At 41.3% G+C, this 19,184-nt stretch overlaps 3 protein-coding genes across 4 annotated transcripts in view; 2 read left to right on the forward strand and 1 right to left on the reverse strand.

Moving 5' to 3' along the window:
- Window positions 1-460: 460 nt before the first annotated feature.
- Window positions 461-10,070, forward strand: ddx20 (DEAD (Asp-Glu-Ala-Asp) box polypeptide 20). Its single transcript, XM_074644192.1, has 11 exons — window positions 461-709; window positions 3,026-3,120; window positions 3,869-4,037; window positions 4,567-4,681; window positions 4,877-5,019; window positions 6,267-6,405; window positions 6,546-6,604; window positions 7,412-7,494; window positions 7,684-7,789; window positions 8,522-8,623; window positions 8,748-10,070. The coding sequence occupies exons 1-11, from the start codon at window positions 514-516 to the stop codon at window positions 9,884-9,886; spliced, it is 2,346 nt and encodes a 781-aa protein (XP_074500293.1). The 5' UTR covers window positions 461-513; the 3' UTR covers window positions 9,887-10,070.
- A 136-nt stretch (window positions 10,071-10,206) lies between these two features.
- Window positions 10,207-15,050, forward strand: LOC141772787 (D(2) dopamine receptor-like). Its single transcript, XM_074644195.1, has 2 exons — window positions 10,207-12,537; window positions 13,994-15,050. Exons 1-2 carry the CDS (start codon window positions 11,503-11,505, stop codon window positions 14,147-14,149), a joined length of 1,191 nt encoding a protein of 396 aa, XP_074500296.1. The 5' UTR covers window positions 10,207-11,502; the 3' UTR covers window positions 14,150-15,050.
- The window catches only part of kcnd3 (potassium voltage-gated channel, Shal-related subfamily, member 3), a 127,299-nt gene continuing 123,093 nt past the window's right edge, over window positions 14,979-19,184 (reverse strand). For both annotated transcript variants that reach the window (XM_074644194.1, XM_074644193.1), the window contains exon 9: window positions 14,979-17,448. In XM_074644194.1, the coding sequence (XP_074500295.1) occupies window positions 17,274-17,448 (175 nt within the window). In that variant the 3' untranslated portion in view covers window positions 14,979-17,273. The remainder of the gene's footprint in view (window positions 17,449-19,184) is intronic.

The following is a 19,184-nucleotide window of genomic DNA, read 5'->3' on the forward strand; positions in this document are numbered from 1 at the left end:
TACTACTAACTTTTTTACTGCCTTTTTACTAACATATTTTTTGCACTATGCTGGATGATGCTGGAAACTTGAATTTCCCTCGGGATCAATAAAGTTACTATCTATCTATCTATCTATCTATCTATCTATCTATCTATCTATCTATCTATCTATCTATCTATCTATCTATCTATCTATCTATATCTATCTATCTATCTATCTATCTATATCTATCTATACCCAACAGGGATTTTTCCCAACCTGGCAACCCAAAAACTTTGGGTTGAAAATTAATTGTTAAAGTTTTATAAAGAAAAACAATGTGCACCTCTATAGACCACAACTCCATCCTCTCTTTAACTACAATGGTTTACTAGCAGGTGGTCCTTCTTGTGGTGCAGCAGAGAGTAGGTCTCAGATCAGCTCTCCTCCCAGCCACCAGAGGGCGGTACCAACATACAGCTGCAGCTCTGAGGAGCATGAAAGCAGTACAGTTTCATCTCCGGCTGGTAAACAACCAGGCAGTCAGTCAGCATGGAGACCTCCGTGAGGAAAGCAGCCCACGACATAGAGACGCGAAAGCGGACGGATGATGTGCTGCTGTCGGAGGGGATCGACTTCAGGTCTCTGTTGTTATCTGAGGCCGTGCTGGACGGACTGTCCTCATCCGGCTTCCAGAAACCCTCCCCGATCCAACTGAAGGCCATCCCGCTGGGCCGCTGCGGACTCGGTGGGTTCATTAACACTGTGGGCCGATCCTCACCTCTACCTCCACATGGGTTATAGTGGTTCATAGTGTTTCATGCATTCAACATTTACTGCTGACTGACTGACTGGATGTGTCCTCTGAATCTGCAGATGTCATGTTGTTGTCAAGTTGTTTTTAATTCATACACATTCAGCTCAAATAGCAGTCATAGAAAAACATGCATGATTAAAGGTCCCATATCATGCTCATTTTCAGGTTCATACTTGTATTTTGTGTTTCTACTAGAACATGTTTACATGCTTTAATGTTAAAAAAAAACTTTATTTTCCTCATACTGTCTGCCTGAATATGCCTGTATTTAACCTCTTGTCTGAAACGCTCCGTTTTAGCGCATTTTGAAGGAATTGCAACAGAATTGCATTGCTATGCAACAGCTTGGGTCCATGTCTACTTCCTGTCAGCTGATGACATTCACATACACTGCAACCAGGAATAAAATGGGACACATTTAGTGAATGGAGCAAGTTCAGGGTTTTTATTAACACCAATTCATACAAATTCAGCTCAAATAGCAGTCTTAGAAAAACTTGCATGATTAAGAAACTGTGTATTAACCCAGTGGTTCCCAAACTGTTTCATGTCAAGGACCCCTAAACGGACACATGTTGTCCCAGGGTACCCCATCTAAGATAAGATGAGATAAGATATTCCTTTATTAGTACCTCAGTGGGGAAATTTGCAGTGTACAGCAGCAAAGGGGATTGTGAACTATTATTAGTTTTTATTGATTAGTTTGCTGTTTTCTTTTTTTTAATCAATTATTGATTAATCTTTTTGTGTATAATAATGCATATTTGGGCAATAGTCAAAAATGTAATTTTAAATTAACAGGAAAGCCCAATGTAACATTTTCATATGTCTTGTTTTATCTGATCAAAGTCAGATACAAAAAAAAGATTCAGTTTACGATCATATTACAAAGAAAAGCTAAAGAATTATTGTTTTATAACATGAAACCTGAAAATGTTCTGTGGTGTTTTTGCTTGAAAAATGAAACGATTAATCAAATTGCCAAAATAGTTTTATAGTATGATTGACTAATTGTTTCAGCTCTAATTTGATGACATCATGTTGCGCTTTTAGAAACCCTGATGGGCATGTTTCATAGAGCGGAAACATTTAAACAATTCTTTTTTTTTTAATTAATCCTCAATCATTATTATAGTCAATTACTCATGTAACTTGTTTCTTTCTAACAAAAAGGCCAAACATTATCTTGTTACAGCTTGTTAAATGTGAAGATTTGCTGCTTTTCTTTGAGATATGTGACAGTAAATTAGATATTGCCAGATGGCTTTGTTGTTGTTGTTGGACATGAATACTAATATGAGTTCATGTGTATACGGTCTTTTCTATCATCCAGCATTAAGACTTTCTGGCTGAAACTATACAACAATCTAATCCTTAAGTGTTGTGAAAATTAATTAATATTTGTAACTATACAGATGCCCATCTGTCCAATGTATACAGACTACAATTAGTGATTAACTGATGCTATTGAAAGCTGTAGATATCAGTCTTTTGTCTTAATAATTGACATATTATATGTTGACAAATGACATGTTTTTTTTGTTTGTTCCAGGTTTTGAGATACAGTATTAATTTCTGCTTCCACGCTAATACAATGGAGGCAAATTTAGATTCTTGTGCTTACGGCATTGAGAAATGAGATTGAAAAATTGAACCGCAACATATTTCGATTCCAGAAATGGTGCCCCTGGTAGTCCGTTTAATCTTCAGTTTTTCATAGTGACTATTTTCAGTAGAAAGTAGTTAAACGTTTAACACTGGCTGGTATTTAAGATCCTACCAGCACTGTCTGCATGGCTAGATACCACCCTTTTTACTTTAGGCTGCACGATGATGGCTCAATTTATTCACCTTGATTTTAAATCATTCTTTAGGAATAAAATGGTTAATTGTACTTTCTATGTTTTACTTTCAGAAGAAAATTGGGAAACCAGATAAAATCATGTATACATAGGAGATATTTCCACTTGCAGGTTTGTCTGTGTAGTGGAAAAAGCTCTCGCCTGCAGCTGGGAAGCAGAGAGCGGTTAATCACAGTGTACTTGAAGTAAACACCTCTGATTGGTCAGACAGTTTAGCCAGTTTGTGAATAGGAAGCACTTGATTCGATGCAGCAGATTGGGCACTCTACACGGTGTAGCATCAATATTTCACGCAATCAAGTCTAATTAACTGTGGAAGCCCAAATTGTGACGGTGATTATTCAGACTAATTGTGCAGCCCTACATTGTCCGTCTGTTGTTTCAGATTTGATTGTACAGGCCAAGTCTGGCACGGGGAAGACGTGCGTGTTCTGCACCATCGCCCTGGACTCGCTGGTCCTGGAGAATGCTGCAACTCAGGTGAGCGGATTCTATGGATGCGTGTACTTTTTTTGTAAAAAGTAAAGTATTTATCAGTCTTCAGGCATCTTTAATGCACTGGTTCCCAAACTTTTTCACATCAAGGACCCTTAAACTGACACAAATAAGACCACGGACCCCCATTTGATATGATTATGTCCCAGGGTCCCATATCTGATGAAAGCGTATAAAGCCCATAGTCATACATTCTGTCATTGTGTTAGTTATGGATGGAATTATAGTGATAACTAGAATGGCAATCGGAGAGCGCAGACCTCCGCCAAGGTGCCTGACTTTAAAAACTGATTACAGCTCCCAGCTGGCGGTACCGTGAGGTGTACGGCTTATTATTAACACGGTGTGTTTCAGTGTAACGTATCGGCAGATGCCTCTCTCATTCAGCAGCCTTGTTATGTCTGTATAACGCACCTCGGAGTCTCGCCACACATCCACTAAATAAAACTTTTATTTTGAAATTCACTACTGCTCAACAACAGGTGGTCATGAGAAGTAATCACTTTGGTTTTGAGGATCTTAATCTGATGAGTTTAAGCTGCTCAGTGTCAGAAATGTAAATGAAAGAGGGCAATAAAGCATATAGGTACATCTGGTCATATTAGCTGCGGCGGGGTCTTACTGATTGGGGACCATCCCGCACCTGTCCATCCTTAATCTGCTGCCAATCAAATGTAAGTGGTTGTTGACATTTAACTTTCTTCATAAAACCGCCCCTGTCTTCCTCCCGCAGGTTCTCGTCCTGGCTCCGACCCGTGAGATAGCGGTGCAGATCCACTCTGTAGTGATGGCCATAGGCTGTGCCATGGAGGGCCTCGAGTGCCATGTGTTCATCGGGGGCCGGCCTGTGAGTCAGGACAAAACCAATCTGAAGAAGTGCCACGTAGCGGTGGGCTCACCCGGTGAGAGGCCAACGGACGATTGCTAGGGATGCACCGATCCAACTTTTTCATTCCCGATACTGATAGCGATACCTGGGCTTTGGGTATCGGATACAGAGTACCGATCCGATACCAGTATTTAATTAATAAGCTCACTGTGCGGAAGTGACGGATCATTCTTTTATGTCTATAAGGCAACATCAGATTTGACTTAAACATCACCTTCCTAACTTTGTCAAACTAAATGTAACAAATAAATACATTCATTTACTGAATTGTTATTTATCATTAAAATAATAAATCATGCACCAGCAACTTGGTAAAAAATCTTCAAAATGAACAGGGATTAAAATTCAAGTCTATAATGTATATAGTATTTAAACATAAAATTGGATTGAATATCACCGATATTCGATCCAGCTATTTGAGTCAGTATCGGTCCGATCCGGTATCTGTGCATCCTTAACGATTACTAGAGAGGCATTACCTGTTTATGTAACCGCCACACTGTTACTTGTGTTTTGTAACATGCATCTGGTTATGTATGCAGGTCGTATCAAGCAGCTTATCGAGCTGGGAATGTTATCCACCGCCAGCATCAGACTGTTTGTTCTGGATGAGGCAGACAAGCTGCTGGAGGAGGGCAGCTTCCAGGAACAGATAAAGTAAGACGGACAGAAACCGCTATAATCTTACTCCTATGTAATGATGTGATACGGCAGCAGGATGGTGATGTTATTCAACCAGAGTTCTTAGACTGGAGCCAAATCTGTATAAATGAAATATCATTGAAATTGCATGCTCCTTTACAAAAACGCACACGCTGAAATTCACCCACCCTCCTCCACTTGTCTCCTCAGCTGGATCTTTTCCTCTCTACCCGTCAACAAACAGATGCTCGCACTCTCTGCCACCTACCCAGAATCCCTTGCTCAGCACCTTACCCGCTACATGAGAGAGCCCACTTTTGTCAGACTCAATCCCAAGGACATGGGCCTCAAAGGTAAGACCATGGTCAGGTGTGCTGCTGTCATTGTTACCACAAAAAGCTAATTTAAAGGGTTAAAACATAACTTTATATTAAGCAGATTACTTAGCCGATCAGCTATGTCTAGTTAAAGTGATGGTCTGGGTGTTTTGAAGTGGGGTTGTATGAGGTTACTTATCCATAGTCAGTGTATTACCTACAGTAGATGACGGTCGGCATGCCGCCAGTTTGGAGAAACAGACATGAGTTACCACACGGAACCAAAGTCATGTACTGCTGTGGACGGGGGCAGCAGCAAAATGTATTTTATTCACCTAAAAGAAAGGCTCACCTAAAAAAAAATCAATATCAGTTGAAGTGTACGCTATATTTAGAATATTTTCACCACTTTCCAATGAGGGAAGTGAAGCCGTTGTATCCATCTATGCTCTTGCCAAAACCACCAGACTACATTGAAAAAACATGTAATTTTACCGCACAGAACACAGGGGTTGCTGGTCTTGTGTGAGTTTGGCGAATCCAAACTAACCAATAGTCGCACAATAACACTAACAAACTAACCGATCGAGGCAGCGGTAGACCAGCGACTGCTATGTTCTGCGAGGTAAAATTACTTTCAATGTAGTCTGGTGGCTTTGACAAGAGTATAGATGGATACAACGTCTTCACTTCCCTCATTGGAAAGGGCTGTCTGACGGCATGGTAAAGCGGGACCTGCTGACCGTCATCTACTGTAATACTGTAATACGGTAATACACTGACTACGGATACAACCCCACTTCAAAACACTCGGAACTATCCCTTTAACATATTTAAACCGTACAGTTTCAACAATGAACTGCTGTTTTAGCTAACAGAGACTACCCATAATAAGACAACATTGACGGGATAATAAAGTTTGTAATGTGACGTGTTTTAAGGTGATATGTCCTGGCAGAAAATGTTCTTTCTTCCTGAGGGTGGGAGATTATTGACAGTAAGCAAAGAGTAACATAATAAAGCCCGTTCTGAAAACACTCATCTCTTTGACAGAATCAAATTTCAGCCTCATGTTTACCTTTTGAAGTTTGTGATTAACTTTGTTGTTGGTGGAAAATGGCTTTTTTTGAGTCTGAGATAACAAGCCTTGATTTAATTCACAGATACAGTGACTGTGTACACACATCCCACCAAAAGCACTCTGGGTGATTTCCCGGGTGTTATGTTTTTTAGCTTGACTTGATATTCTCCCATGTATGTTGTCCTTGTGTGCCCACCGCCAGGTCTGAAGCAGTATTACAAGCTGGTGCAGTCCCATCCGTTACCTCACAAGATTTTCGAGGAGAAGGTGCAGCACCTGTTGGAGCTTTTCAGTAAGATCCCATTCAACCAGGCTCTGGTGTTCTCCAACCTACACACAAGGTATTTTAATGTTTACCCATGGCCTCATAGGTTTCTCTTGATTTATCTTTTTATCACCAAGAAAAATACATCTCATTCATTAGATCTGAAAATTGATGATGATGTTTCTCTGAGAAAACGGTGTTGGTTTGCTCCCACAGGGCTCAGCACCTGGCAGACATCCTGTCCTCCAAAGGTTTACCTGCTGTTTGTATCTCAGGTGAGGAGACGGGGATTTTTGTAGTAATGACATGATAACTCAGTCAACAGAAAATGTATTGATGATCATTTTATTGATCATTATAGGGCTGCAACTAATGGATTATTTTCATTGTTGATTAATCTATTCTCTAGTCTATTATTTTCTCAATAATTCGATTAGTTGTTTGGTCTATAAAATGTCAATCTGTGTTTCCCAAATGTCTTGTTTTGTCCACAACTCAAAGATATTCAGTTTACTGTCATAGAGGAGTAAAGAAACCAGAAAATATTCACATTTCAGAAGCTGGAATCAGAGAATATAGACTTTTTTTTGTTCTTAAAAATTACACAAACCAATTAATCAATTATCAAAATAGTTGGTGATAAATTTAATAGTTGACAACTTATTTGATTTTAATCGATTAATCGTTGCAGCTCTAGATCATTAATTGAATAATAGTTAGAAGTAATAGTAAAAAAAAAAGTCAAAATGTCAAATATTTGATGGTTACATTAGCTCACATTTCTGTTTTGTGTGATTGTAAATTGGCTACTTTTGCCTTTTTTCGCTGTTTGCCAGGCATCTGTTTGGGGTTGTGTAACTTGTCATAGGCCTCTGTCATTATTTGACATCTCAAAGACTTAGTAATTAATTGACTAAATGGAAAAAAATGACTGATTGCAAATGATCTTGAAGCGTTTGTCATTAAATTTTGGCTTTTGCGAAAGAGAGAAACAAACATACGTTTTGTATCGCTGGCTTTCTGAGCAGGAGCTGATTTCAACTGATGTGATTTAATGTGACTGTGTGTGATGATGTGTGCAGGTGGTCTGACTCAGGACCAGAGACTGGAGGCCATGTCCAAACTAAAACAGTACCAGTGCAGGGTGCTCATCTCCACTGACCTGGTGAGACACACACACGCACGCACGCACGCACACACGCACACGCACACACGCACACACGCACATCCTCCATTGTGCTGCTTTCCACATGACACCCATCTTCTTGTCTTCATGTATCTCTTATAAGTGTTATACAACGCTTTATGATCAGTTTCTGTTCTTTAATCCCGGTTCTTCTTCCCTTCCTCTCAGACATCCAGAGGTATAGATGCAGAGAAAGTGAACTTGGTGATAAACCTGGACGTGCCGAAAGACTGGGAGACCTATATGCACCGAATTGGACGGGCCGGCCGCTTCGGTTAGTCTCCAATACTGTTTGGTTATAGCAGAAACAAGCAATTAGAATTAACAACAGCTGTGTGTTGTGTGATGTTGAGCATTTACACATTTTGTGAAATCACCCAGAATGATCCACATTTTGATAAAAGCAACCTGTTGTTTCCAGATGTGCAGACTGACTTGACTCAAAACCCCAAACTAAAATAGGTTAAATTTAATTTTTGCTCGCAGTTAAAAAAAGATGAATTGCTTTGTTTTGCTGCATTCATTCATTCTTATTCAGAGGGAATGTTTCAAAGATAGCATATATTTTCAGTTTCAACATTTTCAAGTAGTAAAAAATCATATACCAACAGATGCAGCACATTGTTGATGTTCAGTGTTGCAGCCTTCGCCGGTATCCGTTTCTCTGCTGGTCGTGTATTATTTGTATAAAAACAGTGCGTTTCAGCTGTTAAGTTGCTCTGAATTGGACTTGATCTACTTTAAGCACCATTTTGAAGATTAGCTCAAGTGTCTGCAGTATTAGCAAGTGCGACCCACCTAGCAAGGTCAAGAGGTCCCTAATCATCTGCATTTAATTATAATCATCTTTACTCAACTTGTGCGTTGTCTTGGAAACGGGGGGTAATTCAATCTTTGCATGCGCACACTTTCTGTCTCTCTGTGTGTACCTGCCATCCTCTCACCCTCCTTCATCCCTCCCTATTACTTGAATGGGTTCTCATCAGGATTACGTTTTGTTTTGTAGGCACTCAGGGGTTGGCTGTTACCTACTGTTGCCATGGCGAGGAGGAGAACAAGATGATGGCCATCGCTCAAAAGTGCGGCCTGAGTTTGTCTGCGTTGCCATGTGAGTTCTGCCCACATGCCTGTGAAGAGTTTTACATGTGTATTTTTTTTTCCTCTCTTTTAAAACAAAGCCTTTAATTCAATGTGATTTTTATTAAATTTTTTTTGGTCTTCTGTGCTTTTAGCCACCATAGAGTCCGGGTTGATGGACGAGCCATGTGACTGGGATGTCTGCGCTGAGGCCTCCACTCCAGGACCCTTACCACAGCTCTCCTCCCGGACAGAGAAGAAGAAGAAGCCTGCCAAGCCGGTCGCGGATCAAGCTCTGGAGCACAGCAGAGAGAGGAAGCCAGAGAAGATCCGTCCAACACCCAGGCTGGGAGCACGCGCTGAAGGGAATCCTAGAAACGTATATCCTGCAAAGGAGCATCCTGCAAAGGAGCATCTTCCTCGGGCGGCGCCCACTCGGAAAGAGATGCAAGACGCTCTGCCAAAGATCCCTCCTCTCAGCTCGTTCAAGAGTTGTGGGTCAAAGTTTATGACCTTTGAGGAGGCTGAGCAGGACTTCCACAGCTTCATTACCACCGGGTTGGGAAGGTCAGTGGAGGTCATCAGGGAGTTTGGAGGTCGAGAGGACGAGGATCCAAACGGGCACAGAGAGTCGTTCATACTTAATGACGACGGTGCTCGAAGTTTAAAACAAAAGAGACGACGATGGAAATCTGACTTTTCACCTCCAAGGTCAGTTTCTGGTCCCTCAAACTCGCACGAGGATGACGAGGCAAATCAGACTAGAGGAGTCGAACACAGAGCAATCACTAAGCCTCAGCCTGAAGCCAGACAAACACCCGCTGTGTCCAAACCAAAGGCAGGGACCACTAGATCCAAAGCTTCTGCACCTGAAATGTATCGCCAGACGGCCTGCGCATCAAGCGGGAGAGCTTCGTCTCAGCCCGAGAACTACGACTCCGCACCGATCCTTGAATCGAGCGGGCATCCCAGTCAGACGGCTCAGGCAGAAACGGGCAGAAGTGGATCCAGAAAGATTAAAGAAAAGACTGGGAAACGGTTTTCAGAGAAGATGAACAGAGAGCAAAAGAGGGAAAGGGATGAAGAAGAAGAAGAAGAACATGATGATGATGATGGTGAAGAAGAGGAGTGGAGTGCTTACTGGAGAGCCAGCTACAGAGCCTGGAAGGATTACTACGCCTCCATGCCTCCTTCTCCAGAGCAAGGTTACCAAAGCTACTACAGTGTAGCCCACAACTGGATGGCAGCGTATCGTATGAACGCTGTCTACATGGAAGAACTCTTGAAACACTGACCTATTATCTAGATACTGTTGATCAGGACATCCAGTTTTCTAGTTAGAATATGTGTCTGAATGTCCCCTGCAAAAAGTGAATTGCACTTCTGGTCTCACACATTGCACTTAATTTCTTTTAGTGTGTATTTTTTCAGTGAATTCATTCCAGTTACTTTTCTTATTAAATAACCAATATGGAGAATCAAAGCCCTCTTTTGTTATGGCTCTACACATTCACATGCTGTGAACCTATCTTGTGTTTTTATATAAAGCCATTTGTGCCCATTTCATTTCTTTTAGTGGAAGCGTTCTCTGGGATCACTTATGCACAAATGTGAAGACATTTTTAAAAAACGGTCAAACCGTAAAAGTGAGTTTTTCTTATCGTACTATATCTAGTATTTGGGCACATGGGACTACTGTTTTTGCTTCATTATATTTTAGAAAAAAAACAGCAGTCCCATGTGACCAAATATGATATAAATACAGTATATGATAACAAAATGTCTGTAAAGAAAGGAGGTTGGACGTCGGAGGAAGGAATAGTAAGCCTGTCCAGTGCTCACAGAATAGGGCAATCTTGTAACAGGAGAGACTTCATAGACCAGGTCCAAAACACACTGGAGCACATGGATTTAAGACAATCAACTTTATTAGAAGACTATAACATTTCGACGCCAACTGCGTCTTCACTCAAGAGTCAAGAGTTTTGACTCTAATAAAGACGCAGCTGGCGTCGAAACGTTAGTCTTCTAATAAAGTTGATTGCCTTAAATCCGTGTGCTCCAGTGTGTTTTGGACCTGGTCTCTGAAGTCTCTCCTGTTACAAGAAAAAGATCTGTGTCTCAGAAACTACAAGGAGCAAAATCAAGTATTTGGGATCTATGAACTCATAACAAGTTGAATATCAAAGCTCTGCGCACATATGCAAGTGTAAGCAAACATTTAATAAACACAATTTTAGCATTTTTTCCTCATTCGATTTAGTTAATAAAAGTTTTTTTTTTTTTTTCGTTTTTTAATTTTCATGTGATCTAAAAATTTCAAACTTGTACTGTTAGATATTTGCCCAAAGTTTGTCAGTACCAAAAGACTTTTGACCAATCAGAACAAATGGGACGTTTTTCCTTATCATAGTAGATATTATTTGGGCATAAATTGGTTAACAAATTGTGTGAAAATAGATTATCCTTATGTTTTTTAACATGGAGTAAACAGATCATCCACGTCACTAGCAATTATTCAAAGCTGATGTTTTAAAGAGGAAAGTGAAGAAGGGGCTAAAACTGTGCAATTTACTGCATGTAATCTCTCGAGCAGGGGCATGGCAAGGTCGGACAACTCCTCATGCTCCTGATTACAGACTAATCAACCATTCGACCATTCAACCAATCAGTGCTGGGCAAAAAACAAAAGGCAAACACCCTTGAATAAATGAATTTAAAAGCAGGGGCCCCACTTCAGCTCTTTTTTTAGCTTTTATGTCAACAAGTTAAATCATCATCATGCTGGAAGGTGGATGGCTCTGTTATACAACATCAACCAGAGGAGACGGATTTGTCCAGCATGAACCAAAAAAAAGAGAGAGCTCAGATTTATGATGGATTCATGAGAGTGAAGAAGCAGGTGGAATTATGGACACTTTCATGAATGAAACAAGCGCGCACTTTTATGAGACCCGCATGGATAGGGTGTTTCTCATATTCAACTGCACGGTCCTAGCCTTAACATTAGTCTTGGGTTCACCCGGGAACTTGTGGGTGTGCTGGGTTGTTTTCAGGACCAAGAGCCTGCAGACGTTCAACAACGCGCTTCTGGTCAGCCTGGCTGCCAGCGACCTCCTCAAGTGCTCCGTGGACACCCCGCTGCTGCTCTTCTCTTTCCTGCGCTACGGGAAGGACAGCCAGGTGTCGGTGTCGGTGTCTGTGTGCACCCTGCAGCAGTTCACCTACGCCCTGTGCAGCTGTGTCCAGCTGCTCACGCTGGTCAGCATCAGCGTGGAGCGCTTCCAAGCCATCGCGTTTCCTTTCCAAACCGAGAGGAGGAAAGCCAGGGTGCGTCTCTGGATCCTGTCCATCTGGGCATGCGGCCTCATCCTTGCTGTGATCTCTCTGACTCTGTCCAAACAGGCGCTCTTTTACATGCTCTGCCGTCCGCACCTCGGGGTGCACGGCGACGATCAGCGTCTCCAGTACTACTCTGATCCGTTTGGACCCTACGTGCTGGTCCCGGTGTGGGGGTTGTCTCTGACTGTGATCGTTATCCACTACGTGCGGATCTTCAAAGTCGTGAGGCGGCACAGAAAGAAAGTGTTCAGCCGGGGAGTCCAGCTGAGGCCGACGGTGTCGGAGCACGTCTGGGGCTGGATGAGTGTCCCTGCGTCAGCACCACGGACAGCTCCGCCCCACCGGACGGTGCTCCTGGTGGCCCAGGCCAGTGCTCCCTTCTCGGGCTCGTCCACGGGAGGACGTGCCTCGGTGGGGAGACCTCCGGAGATCGTGGGGGCGGTGTGTCTCCTGACACCCGGGGCCAGGGAGCGGGGGAAGAAACATCTGGAGGGGAAGCTGGCCCAGCGGTTTGGGTACATCATCATCGCGTTCACGCTCTTCTGGGTGCCCATGGTGGTTATTCTGCTAGTGAACGTCATCTCGTGGCAGGACACGGACAAAGTGAGTGTATATAGCAGCTTTTTTTTCATTACTGCCCACACACAAGACTAAAATATATGATAAACCGAATCCTTGTAATAATAATAAGACTACTGAAAGCATACTGTTGTTCACACAGGAGATAGGGATACAACAGGATAACAACAAGAGAGAGAAAGACAGACTGAGGGAGAAAGAGAGAGAACGAGAAGACAGCTTCACTGGTTCTGCCAGACGATGGTCAAATATTACAAAATATTCTATTAACAATATTCACAAAGAACCCGGGGCTCAGGACAGATTTGTGCCAGAAATTCTCAGCAAACGCCTTGTGCTTTTAAATAGTGGTGATTTTAATTCAAAATGTACTTTTTTGGGGGGTTTCTTTGTTAGAGAATTGAGTTATTTGAGGTCTGTCGGGCTGTAGCAGCCGAAATGGGGGAAAAGAACGGGGATCAGAAAACTATAAAAACAAATAAATCTCTTTATACTCCAGCAACAGGCACATATTGTGTAAAAAGGCCTGTACAATACAATCCAATTTGTCAGTCCTGCAATACATTCTTGTAATATATAGGAAGTTTCTGTTCTCCAAAGGAGCTGTAAAAAAAATAATATTAAACATCTTTCCACATAACAAAAAACCACAGCCTCAAAAAGGTCCCACACAAACCAAACTAATCAACAAATTTGAACATTTTAGGTATTTTTGCACGACTATTGCAATGCATTGCACAGCTACTTCTGTTATACTGATCACTCAGTGCAATAATGCATCATGGCAGTTGATTAATCAATGAATCATCAACAACATAAGCAATAATAAGAGCACTTTGGTATCTGGGAAGATATGGTGGAACTTTTTTGCCATTTTTTTTTTCAATGATTAATCAATTAATCAAATAATAATAATAATAATAATAATAAAGAATAATCCACCGATTAATCATTAATGAAAATAATAGATCATACTGTAGCTGTCCTGCAGATATATTTTGAAATGATATTCTGTGTAGGGCTGACCCGAATGCTTCGAAACTTTGACCGTTGCCATGGTAATCAACCTCCAAATCACTATTCGAATGCTTCGTTGTTGTTTTTTTATGTAAGTATGTACTAATAAATAAAGTATAAATCCCAAAATAACCCCTGAAATAAGGAATAATCCCACATTACTCTTATTCAACATTAATTATTATTAGTTATTCTCAGACGGATATGGCTGTTTGCTGTGTGTAGAGATATATGTGTGGACAGCAGTGAAGCAGCGGCGCTGTCTCTGGTATTGAAACGGGGGAAATGGAGACAGACAGACAGACAGACAGAAGAACATGTTAGCCTGCTGCGCCGCAAAACTTTGAATATCTTCAAATATTTCTCACCAAAGCCTCAAAGCCCCCCCCAAAAAATGATATTCAGGACAGCCCTAATTCTGTGTTATGGCACCATCCTAAGCTTACTCCTGTTTTCCCCATAGTTGCAGATGGAGCTGGAGACATCGGCTATGGTGTTGACGTGTGTGCAGGCTGCAGTGGATCCCCTCATCTACACTTTAGTCACCAGACAGTTTCGCTCTGAACTCCGCAAGATCTTCTCCTCCATCCCAGGGTGTCCTCTAAAACGGACGGCCTGAAGGCTCAATACTTTACGAACATTTGGGTCACATGTACACTTTTGGGGGAATTGAAAACACCACTGAAGCTAAACATGCACCAGCCACTACCTCGTGTTTAACGCAGACACAGAGTGAAGGAGAGAGCCCACAGATATTTGTATTTGTGGCAGATATAGATGTTTTATCAGGCGTTTCACAGTCGGGACACAAGACAAGGTCATAAATAATATCCAACACCTGACAAGATACGCACAGCAGTAGTCTCAACAACGACAGGTGGCATAAGAGGGCAAAGCAAAAGAGTGAGAGGAAAACTGACTGAGCCCAGAAAAAAGACAATCAAAGGAGAGTACATAACAGAGAAAGAGAGAGAGAGAGAGACAAACACATTCACAGACCTCTGTTTTTGTTGTTTGTAAATAAAAATGCAATCCTTTGACACTTTTGAGCGGAAATATGCTTACATAATAATTCAAACGGTGTCATTTGAAAGTGCAGCTGACACAAAACAACCTGTCTTGAAACAGGGAAGCAGTAGATAACTCACGTTGAATCACTGTCCTAGCAACAAAAACAAAATACAGGGAACCTCGCCTCTGCCATATGTCATACCCTTGTTGTAGTTTTCAGTATATTCTAAATGTCGGACTTGATGCTGTGAATATGAAGTCTTCAGCCTCACTTTTAAAATTACATTGAAAAAGCTCTGCTTGTCTGTGCTTGTCTTCTTATTTTACTCCAGGTAAATTTGCGCACAGTTTGACTAAACTCTAATACTGGATCTAGGCAGCTGTTGTCACCGTGCACAGTACTACATTTCCAGCAGTAGTACTAGGTGTCTGGTAGGAATATCAAAGTTAAAACACATCCTGTTCCAACTCTGTCGAATACTTTTGGTGTTTTTTTTGGTTGGGGGGCGGGTACTAACCTCAGGATCAGAGGGAACTAAAGCACAACAGAGGAGTCTAAGGGACCTTGTGTAGTGATGCACTGATATGGTACCAATTATGCCTTATAGTTCCACTCATATTGGCTGATATGATAAACTTATGTGTTTTTTTGTAAGTCTTAGTACAAATGCATGTGTAAAACTGGTTACACTTTTCAGATGTCTCCATATTAAGGTAATTAAATACTTTTTTAAAAAAGACTACGTTTTGCTGCTAGTTGTAAGTCTACTTCTACAGAAAACAAAAACCTGTTTGACAACTATATACGGGCAGACGTAATATTAGTCCAAATCCAGTATTGCTTTTGAAATATGCTCTTGGCTGATATGGACAGTAAGCTGATATATTAATGCATCTCTAGCCTTGTCCGTGTGCTCTTGATCAACCTTTTATTTCATCTATGCGGAGCAGAAGTGGACGCTTAGTCTGCTGTGACTGAAGCTGCTCCGCCCTGCATTGGAGAAACCCCATCAGTGGTCTCATCGTCCACCTAAAGACAGACCTCGCTGTGTAGCTGTTGGACTCACAATGACATTCAAGATGAAAAAAGGCCAACAGGGAGGCATCAGCTAGGAGGTTAGCAGAGCTAAAAAGGTCGCCGTCCATAGTTACAAAGGTCAACTTTGATGATAAGTAATACTTACATGTCAGGACTGTGAGTTGAGAGACAGAATAGCACATATTTTGGTGACAGAGATCTGTGGAAGGCTCATCCAGTGTCTTCCGACTGTATCTCTGTGGTCACCGTTACAACAGACTGCCCTGCTTTAAGTTCTCCAGGAGATAAAGTAAATAAAATCCTTTTGAAACACCAAGGAGGACAAAAAGTACAAACACCAAGTTTCCTAACCACATAGAGTACACATACTCAACAACTTCGGAAAAATGCCTGCTGAGTTTAGGGAAGAAAAAACATTGACAGCTATAAAGACTACTGAAAGCATACTGTTGTTCACACAGGAGGTAGGGATACAACAGGATAACAACAAGAGAGAGAAAAGACAGACTGAGGGAGAAAGAGAAGAGAACGAGAAGACAGCTTCACCGGTTCTGCCAAACGATGGTCAAATATTACAAAATATTCTATTAACAATATTCACAAAGAACCCGGGGCTCAGGACAGATTTGTGTCAGAAATTCTCAGCAAACGCCTTGTGCTTTTAAATAGTGGTGATTTGATTTCAAAATGTACTTTTTTTGGGGTTTCTTTGTTAAAGAATTGAGTTATTTGAGGTCTGTCGGGCTGTAGCAGCCGAAATGGGGGAAAAGAACGGGGATCAGAAAACTATAAAAACAAATAAATCTCTTTATACTCCAGCAACAGGCACATATTGTGTAAAAAGGCCTGTAGCTGAGAATTTCTGGCAGAAATGTGTACAACGAACTCTTCAGAGTGGCAGCTAGTCAAATATACCATATACTGAGCCATATGGACTTCCAGAAGAATTGAAACACACGTTTTCAATCGACTGAGACAAACACATCCTCACACATTCATACTCACAGGCACATACCTCCTAATCCAAAACATCACAATTCCTCTATCTAGCAAAAAGTCACATACACTCATTCATAAATATGAAACTCATTGGTAACGCCATCACATCACACACCTACCATGTTTCATCTTTTAAAGGATTTTTCACTCAAGTGGACCTGAAAAAGAATGGCGGCATATTTATCTATCAACAGGTTGAGTGGACCAAAATGACACAAAACAAAAGGGCAAGGGTTAAATCTGTGGAAAGACGTTTTGATAATGTCTTGTTTTCCTTCTTTTTCCCTTATATATCCTGCTTAAAAACAGACCATAAGATTCAAACTGAAGCGAAAATCAAAAAAAAGGTGCTTTGTGCACAGTGACACATCTCAGACACTTGGGAGGCACACAGTCACGCGCCATCTAAAATGACTCCCTACACATGTTCTCCACTCTTTCACCCACACACACTCCCACACATGCGTGCCAACCAACCACTAACATGAACACACTGCATCTAAAAGCCATCCTCTGACTGTACAGGGAGTCCATGTCGTTACAGTACATGACCAGCAGAGGACAGGCTCCACCACGGCCAGACTAGGACTCTGAATGCCTTTCTCTTCCATCATTCCCAGTCCTCCTCTGTCCCTCAGTCTGTCTCTTTGAGTCTTTATCTGTCTTTCTGTGCGTTGCGCCTGCACTCTAGTCTTCACAGTGCGGACACCTTCACAACGTTCTGGTGGATGGGACCTGCGGGCAGGTGAGCATCGCCCTCAGGGGTCGTCACTGGAGGTGTGGGGATGCTGATGATTGCTGTGGTGATCTGGCTGCTCTGGCAGTTGAGGGATGCTGGCTCGTCTACGCGCATGTTCAGACTGGAGCGGCTACAGGAAGGAGAGGAGGACAGAAAATGAAGGTTTAGGATAGTTTGTCTATATATAGAAACATTTTACAAAAAGTTACTGGTTCGTGTCCAAGACCAGTTCTGGTTGAGGAAAAAAAGTAATGAGAAACCCTCCTCTTTCTTTTGACAGCTACTGTTCAAGGTCAAAGTTGCTTTCATTGTCTCCCAAAGCAAAAACTTGTCTTGGAGGTGGCTTTAACAAAAATAAAAGTATACCTTTTACCCCTTTCAAGATGAACAAACAGTCTTTCACACAAACAGACTTTCACTTCTTGGCAATATACCTTCTTTGTTTTGCCACTAGTTCTGTTAAAGGTCCCATATCATGCTCATTGTCAGGTTCATACTTGTATTTTGTGTTTCTACTAGAACATGTTTGCATGCTGTAATGTTCAAAAAACACATTATTTTCCTCATACTGTCTGCTTGAGTATACCTGTATTTACACTCTGTCTGAAATGCTCCGTTTTAGTGCATTTCAAAGGAATTGCGTTGCTAGGCAGCGGTTTGGGTCCATGTTTACGTCCTGTCAGCTGATGTTATTTACATACATTGCAACAGGAAATAAACTGTGACACATTTAGAATGTTTTGTTTAAAACCGTGTAATGATCTATAAGACAGAAAATGAAGGCTTAGGATAGTTTGTCTATACGGAAACATTTTACAAAAAGTTACTGGTTCATGTCCAAGACCAGTTCTGGTTGAGGAAAAAAATTTAATGAGAAACCCTCCTCTTTCTTCTGACAGCTACTGTTCAAGGTCAAAGTTGATTTTATTGTCTCCCAAAGCATAAAATTGTCTTGGAGGTGGCTTTAACAAAAGTATACCTTTTACCCCTTTCAAGATGAACAAACAGATAAAAAAACAAAAAACAGGTTCAATTGTGAAAGTGTTGATTGTAGTGTCAAACCCACTGATAATCAACACCCAACTCTGCTCTACACAGCTGCTAATGAAACTGTGGTCAGTTGTTTCCTGCAAACAAGCTTAGAAACAACAGCAAACTGTGGCTGGTGAGAAAAGATGAGCGTCAAGCAAGCTTAACACCCCTAATGTTTGGTGTTGGTGGACCAATCCAGAGATAAAAGGTGAGTGACTATTCAACCACACAATTACAAATATCCCCACCAAGTTGCAGTGATGTGCGGTAGGCTGGGTAGGCAGTGCCTCACCAAAGCTAAAAAGAAATGTTGAGATTACATAGTTGTATTTTCTTCATATTCATACATTTATTAATTTTATTTGAAATTTTCATTCATCATAATTTGCCCCAGGATTACACATACTCCAAATGAAACTAGTCAGAATATGTGCTCCTTTTCCTTTTGTTCAAAGAGTATAGAAGCAAAGAGACGAAACAGCCGCTGCTTAAAACGCTTATTGTATTTATAATAGTTCATTGTTCAACACGGGCCATTTCGGTAGAATAAGATTAATGTGCATTATAGAAATACATTTAAAGTGTTACCGAAGTGACTTGCTAAGATGTTGTACTACCAGTGCAGATGATGAAAGCCCAAACATAATTTACGTATTTTTACAAAAGAAAGAAAAAGTGGATCAGTGGATCCATCTTTTCCTTTTTGGCTTCTGAATACCAACATTTTTGTTTTTTATCAAACACATCATTCAGATTCAAAAATAACTTCATGAGGCAGGTTGAGGAAACATGAGCACACTAGAGAAGTAAACAGCTCCTTTGTCTGCACATCAT

Source organism: Sebastes fasciatus, chromosome 8 (genome assembly GCF_043250625.1).
Source record: "Sebastes fasciatus isolate fSebFas1 chromosome 8, fSebFas1.pri, whole genome shotgun sequence".
Lineage (NCBI taxonomy): Eukaryota > Metazoa > Chordata > Actinopteri > Perciformes > Sebastidae > Sebastes > Sebastes fasciatus.